The sequence below is a fragment of the Naumovozyma dairenensis genome, chromosome 4, assembly GCF_000227115.2.
Source record: "Naumovozyma dairenensis CBS 421 chromosome 4, complete genome".
NCBI lineage: Eukaryota > Fungi > Ascomycota > Saccharomycetes > Saccharomycetales > Saccharomycetaceae > Naumovozyma > Naumovozyma dairenensis.
The window spans coordinates 386,243-392,299 of record NC_016482.1 but is presented as its reverse complement, the minus strand read 5'-3'; the positions used below and the strand labels follow the sequence as shown (position 1 = coordinate 392,299).

The following is a 6,057-nucleotide window of genomic DNA, read 5'->3' as shown; positions in this document are numbered from 1 at the left end:
ATATATATATATATATATATATATATATATANAGAGAGAGAGAGAGAGAGAGAGAGAGNGAAAATAGCGCCCAGCCCTCAGGCTCCCCAGATCATGTGACTTGGTGATTAAGAATTGTCCATAAAAAAACGTACNTTTTCCCCGTCGCCGTCAGTTAAAGCCGAAGAAAAAGGCATGAAATTTAAAGGTAGACTAGACTATATACACTAGATTATGCCTAGAGAACAAGCGACGAAAACTCCTTGACAAAGATCCCGCTGACAATTGGCTAATCTGAAAAGTACACATCTTTTCATATTGTCTCTATTATTATTATTACCAAATACAGCTTGATAGATTATATTGTTTCTTTATTACTAGTTCTTATCGTATTATCTTAGAGAAAATATCATTTTGTCATTATCTACTTAAAGGGAAAGAGAAACATCCAGAATACTGATTCATTTTCTCGAGGAATATATATACAAACGAGGAAAAAACCAATTGCTATCAACTAATAAATATATAACCATGCTCTCAAGATATATGCTTAGAACACCAATTTTAAAGAGAACGCTTCTAACTCAAGCCTCTAAAACCTTCGTTGCTACTCCTTTAAACTCCAAATTATTACTTGCAACAAAGGCAGGTTCACAGATAAGAAAGTATTCATCGCATGGAGATGAAGAAACATTCGAAGAATTTACTGCAAGATATGAAAAGGAATTCGATGAAGCTTATGACTTATTCGAAGTACAAAGAGTATTGAATAATTGTTTCTCTTACGATTTGGTCCCTGCTCCTGCTGTAGTGGAAAAAGCATTGAGAGCAGCTAGAAGAGTTAATGATCTACCTACTGCTATGAGGGTTTTTGAAGCTTTGAAATTTAAAGTGGAAAATGAAGACCAATATAAGGCTTATTTGGATGAACTGAAAGACGTTAGAGAAGAATTGGGTGTTCCATTGAAAGAAGAATTATTTGCTGAGAAATCAGAAACTACTGCTTAGGGGCGCAAGCTATTCTCTTTTCTTCTTTATATTATATTTTATTCATCATTAAGCTGATTATTATTACTATTATTATTTATTCTTCTTTAGAAACATATGTATCCCTCAAATTTTCTATTATAAAAAAAGAAAAACATAGAAAAGTTTAATTAAAAACCTTTTTAATTATAATATTAAATTTATTCAAATATATAACTGTTCCTAAGTATTGAGTTGCAATCACGAGAATGTCAATTTCTTGGTAATAATTGAAAACTCAAATCATAGCCTCTTTGATTATTCTTTTCGTAATCCAAATTAACTCTCTATAATTCGTAAAATATATTCTTGCAATAATGGAATTGATCTGATGTTTTTCGTAAAAAAATTCTATTATCAAGGAAAGTTATCTTTTTTATGCAATTATTTTATGTTTTAACTTAGTTCAATCATGATATATGACAATACGTATTGATACAGAAGCGAGTTTCATTAATTAATTCATTTCGTTTACTCATCATCACTATCTACCACAGCACCTCTACCACGTTTCACATTTCCTATCCTCTCTTCATCGGAATCTATTTCTTCTTCATCAGAATCTGCAGCAACACCACCGTTTGTTGTGCCAATAGCTCCCTCATCACTCTCACTTTCATAATCACTACTCGATCCTTCATCTTCAGATTCACTTCCTTTCCCCTCGTTAACTTCCTCTACAGCGTCAAACCAATCACTATACACGTCAACAGGCTGTGATAAGCCATTTATACGAGTTTGGAAACTTTGGCCACATATCTTACATTGTAATGAACCTATACTATTTCTCTTATCTAATGTGCATGATACTGAATTGTCATGATTACAAAATAAACAATTAAATTTCGTATTCAATTTTTGAACAATCTTCTTAACTGGTCCTCTAGATGATTTCTTTCTTTTACCCATTTTATCTTCTTGTTATGTATTACTATTTTTATCCGTCACTCCTCTGATATTTCTTCACTAAATTTGTACTATTTTTAAAACTCTCTTTAATATTCTGAAAAGTTTCAACTTCTTTTATGTAATACACTTTTTCTATCAAAATTTCATTCACTGAGGGATTACCCGTCTCACTACACTACTTTAATGGCACGTCACAAAATAAAATAAAATAAAATAAATTTATATCATTTTCAATAATATAGTGCGTATAATAATAATAATATAATGACACATACCCGTTGTCTATCATAATCCAATTTTGAAGTTCCATATTTTGGGTAATCGAACCCTAGTAAAGTAGTACATATTTTTATTGGTAACTATATTTCCTTGGTCTTTATCCTTAGAACAGGTTTTTGTATTTGCTCTTAATTTAGGTTGTTTTATGTTCGATGATGACAGAGAAGAAGAAGAATAGAATTCTTCCTTGAGTCTCCTTAATTTTTGAAGATTCCTTTCCTTATTCTGCAGTTCAAAAGTTGTTTCTAATTGAACTGTTTCAAATGATGAAGCTATGGAAACTGTATCAGTTTCAATTTGTCTGCTACTACTTATGGAGTTCTTCCACTCCTTCTTGGTACGACAACGAGAAATGCGGACATTATATGGCTTCGTAAGATTTCTTGGTACAGCCATGATTATTTTTTATCAATATATTTTTCCCCTTCCCTTGGTAACTACCGGAAATGTTGTGACGTTAAGTATTTTACGAAGAATGACTTTTGAGGTTATTCTTCAATTATTCGTATTTTAATGCAAACGAGGAGTGATTGTTTTGCCAATTTTCTGTCATTTTTTACTCCCAAAGCTGACAAAAAAAGTTGCTATACACAATCTGTTAACATATTTTACATGCTGAAATCGTACATTGATCTGTATACTATCTATAAAATATACGGAAATCAAATAGAAATTTGACCATTGATAACAGTCACAGCATCTCCACCGACATGATAAGAAATTTGACTGGTTTTTTCATCAATTTCAATACGTCCCCTAAGATGACCATCTCTACATAATCTTATACCTTGAGTAACATTGACTAACGTCGTCTTTTGGTAGTTTTTAATTTCTTGTAGATATCTCAATAATGCAACACATCCACTACCACATACTGGATCTTCCAGGACACTAATGGTTGGACAATAGAATGCTCTCATCTCATATTGTTCCCCAGAATTACCATCATTCTTTGAACCTGCTAAAATAACACCAGTATGACCCGCCTTATCAGACACTTGTTTCAAAAAATTGAAATCAGGATTTAAATCAATGACAGCTTCAGCATTAGAAACTAAATATACCACCCATGCTGGTCCCACTTGTAATAACTTAGGTGGTTCAATAGCATGAATGCCTAATGCCTTAGCATAATCACTAGCAGTTTCTCGTGAAATTTCTTCAACTTCTGTCTTTTTAGCTTGAAATGAAATTTTCCCTTCTTCATCGAATTTTAATGGGACAATACCTACACCACATTCTTGTAAAATTGTTTGAGGTCCTGAATTCAATTGATTAGTAAATTCAAGGTACGCTCTACACGAACCGATCGTTGGATGACCGGCAAATGGTAATTCAGCTGCTGGTGTAAAGATTCTCAATTTGTAATTGTATTCTTTATTGGATGGTGCAAAAAGGAAGGTGGTTTCAGATAGATTGGTCCATTTAGCAATGGATTGTAATTGTTGCGTAGTCACTTCTGCTTCAGGTGTCTCTAAAAAGTTTACTACTGCTACAGGGTTCCCTTTGAATGGAACAGCAGTGAAAACATCGATTTGCTTGAATGGCACAGTAATTGTCATTGGTGGCTTAGTTCAGTTCTTCGAGGACAATAAATCTTGGCAGCTTCAAGTATTGATTCAATTTATATACAAAACCTGTAATATACTTGTATATGGTGGACCTAGCAGAGATATTTATACTTGATAGATTTTCAATATAGTCTGTGTATATTGTGCAGTACAATTTGTACCGAGCCAACATTTTCCTACAGTATGGACGTCAAAGTTTAGGCAGCTAGAAGTTCTGACTCACAAACAATTGATGAGTCAATTACAAAACAGTATAACGTTTATATTTACTTCGAACGCTCTGATAAACAGAGCGTCAGTGTTTAGATACATAATAATTCGCTATTCGTATCTATGTGTAGTTGTTTTTAACGTACATTCATTATATACCTTTATCTATCTTGCAAATTCAAAAGTTCCATCATTATAAGTACTTCCTATCCAATCCAAATTCCAATTCTTTCTCAAGATCTAAAAATGCGTCCCCTGCATCCTGTTCGTTGCCATTGGTACCACCAATATTGAAATTCGCCGGCGATTCCAAGAGGTTCTCTTGTGGAGGAGGTGGGAAGTCTGTATCGTGCCGTGGTAAACCTTGTGAATCAATTCCAACAACGTTATCATTCATTTGAGATTGTATTGGAGATTGGAACCCCATTTGTTGTGAGTAATTAGACCCATTTATTGACCCTTGTATCTGCTGTTGGGCTTGTTGTTCAGCTTGTTGTTGCTGTTGCATTTGAACTTGTGCCTGTTGCTGCGCTTGTAATTGAGCTTGATGCTTTGCTTGTTCTTCCTCTTCCAACAAAGGTTTCCTCACAAATTTTCTGAAATCATGTACTTCATCAATGACCATTTGTTTCAATTCTTCCATATCATTGACAACTTCAAAGCTAAATTCAAACTTCTCACTACATACAGGTTCATCCGATGGATCATGCCATACTGACAAATAGGGATGTTCTAATGCTTCATCAACCGTTATTCTTCTCTGTGGATCAAACGCTAGCATTTTTTCTAATAAATCAAGTGCTTGAAGGTTCGCATTTGGATAGAGGTTAACAAATGGGACTTTGGGAATGTAACCTAAATTATGGATATAATCTTGCACATTTTTCGAACCAATTCTTCTTAAAGTCTCATCAGGTGGAGTCCCAAGAACCTCTAATATTCGATTTAATTGATCAACATAATCCTTACCTTTGAAAATAGGTTTACCACCAAGAAACTCAGCAAGAATACAACCTGTAGACCAAATATCAATAGCTTTTGTATAACCTTGATAACTTAACATAATCTCTGGAGCACGGTACCATCTTGTAGCCACATATTCAGTTAGGAATTGATTATTTTCTACTGGATTTTCTGAAAACCCTCTTGCTAAACCAAAATCACATATTTTTAACTGACAATCAGCATTTACTAATAGATTACCTGGTTTCAAATCACGATGTAATACGTCTGCTGAATGAATATATTTTAATCCACAAAGTATTTGGTAAATAAAACTTTGATAATGCGCGTCAGTTAAAGGTTGACTGGATTTGATAATTTGGTGCATATCACACTCCATTAATTCTTCATATAAATATAACCCGTTGAATGATCCATCGGGATAAAATACAATATCCATATCATAAAGACAAGTAATATTTTTATGTCCTCTAAAATGTCTTAACAGTTTCAATTCACGTAATGATCTCTTACATAATAAAGTCTTTGAAAAGACATTAGTTACTTTTTTAATGGCTACAGTCGTTTCTTCGACAGCTTCTGCAAACCTTGCTGAACATACTACACCATATGCTCCGTGACCAATTTCTTTTATCAACTGGAAACGTTTATCCACTGTAAAGTCTTGGTTGAATACCTTGAATGAGTGTCGATCGATCTTTTCGGCCATATTGTCTTTGTAATATAATATGTAGTTTTGTGTTTTCTCAACGGTTAGTCACTCGAATAATATATGTATGCTCGAATATAATTTGTTTAAAATATAGCTCAAAACAAACAAAAAATTAAGGAGTAATTGGTTGATGATTTACAGTACGTTCTAAGCGGTATAGGTTGGTAACTTTCGTCCTTCTTATATCTTCTCTTATGAAGTTGATCTATTTTTTTTTTTCCATATTCTTCAAAAGTATAATTTTGCCAGATTTCCCTTTCGCCATACAAATTTGTGTTTCTATTATTAGAAAACTTCCGTATGACACAAAAAGACAATAAGAAAAAGCCTCTTTCTTGGATGGAAGGAAGAATATATAGGATATATATAGCTCTGAAGTAGTATATGTTATTTGTCCTTAGCAGGATT

General features: G+C 33.3%; 4 protein-coding genes across 4 annotated transcripts; 1 reads left to right on the top strand and 3 right to left on the bottom strand.

Annotated features, from left to right (window-relative positions):
- Positions 1-510: 510 nt before the first annotated feature.
- On the top strand, positions 511-987 carry COX6 (cytochrome c oxidase subunit VI; the record flags this gene model as incomplete). The annotated part of the gene is made up of 1 exon (XM_003669674.1): positions 511-987. The coding sequence occupies one exon, from the start codon at positions 511-513 to the stop codon at positions 985-987; it is 477 nt and encodes a 158-aa protein (XP_003669722.1).
- A 489-nt stretch (positions 988-1,476) lies between these two features.
- Positions 1,477-1,914, bottom strand: ELF1 (Elf1p; the record flags this gene model as incomplete). The annotated part of the gene is made up of 1 exon (XM_003669673.1): positions 1,477-1,914. One exon carries the CDS (start codon positions 1,912-1,914, stop codon positions 1,477-1,479), a length of 438 nt encoding a protein of 145 aa, XP_003669721.1.
- Positions 1,915-2,855: 941 nt separating this feature from the next.
- Positions 2,856-3,755, bottom strand: YHI9 (Yhi9p; the record flags this gene model as incomplete). Its single annotated transcript, XM_003669672.1, has 1 exon — positions 2,856-3,755. One exon carries the CDS (start codon positions 3,753-3,755, stop codon positions 2,856-2,858), a length of 900 nt encoding a protein of 299 aa, XP_003669720.1.
- A 412-nt stretch (positions 3,756-4,167) lies between these two features.
- SLT2 (mitogen-activated serine/threonine-protein kinase SLT2) lies at positions 4,168-5,646 on the bottom strand (the record flags this gene model as incomplete). The annotated part of the gene is made up of 1 exon (XM_003669671.1): positions 4,168-5,646. The coding sequence occupies one exon, from the start codon at positions 5,644-5,646 to the stop codon at positions 4,168-4,170; it is 1,479 nt and encodes a 492-aa protein (XP_003669719.1).
- Between the last annotated feature and the right edge of the window lie 411 nt (positions 5,647-6,057).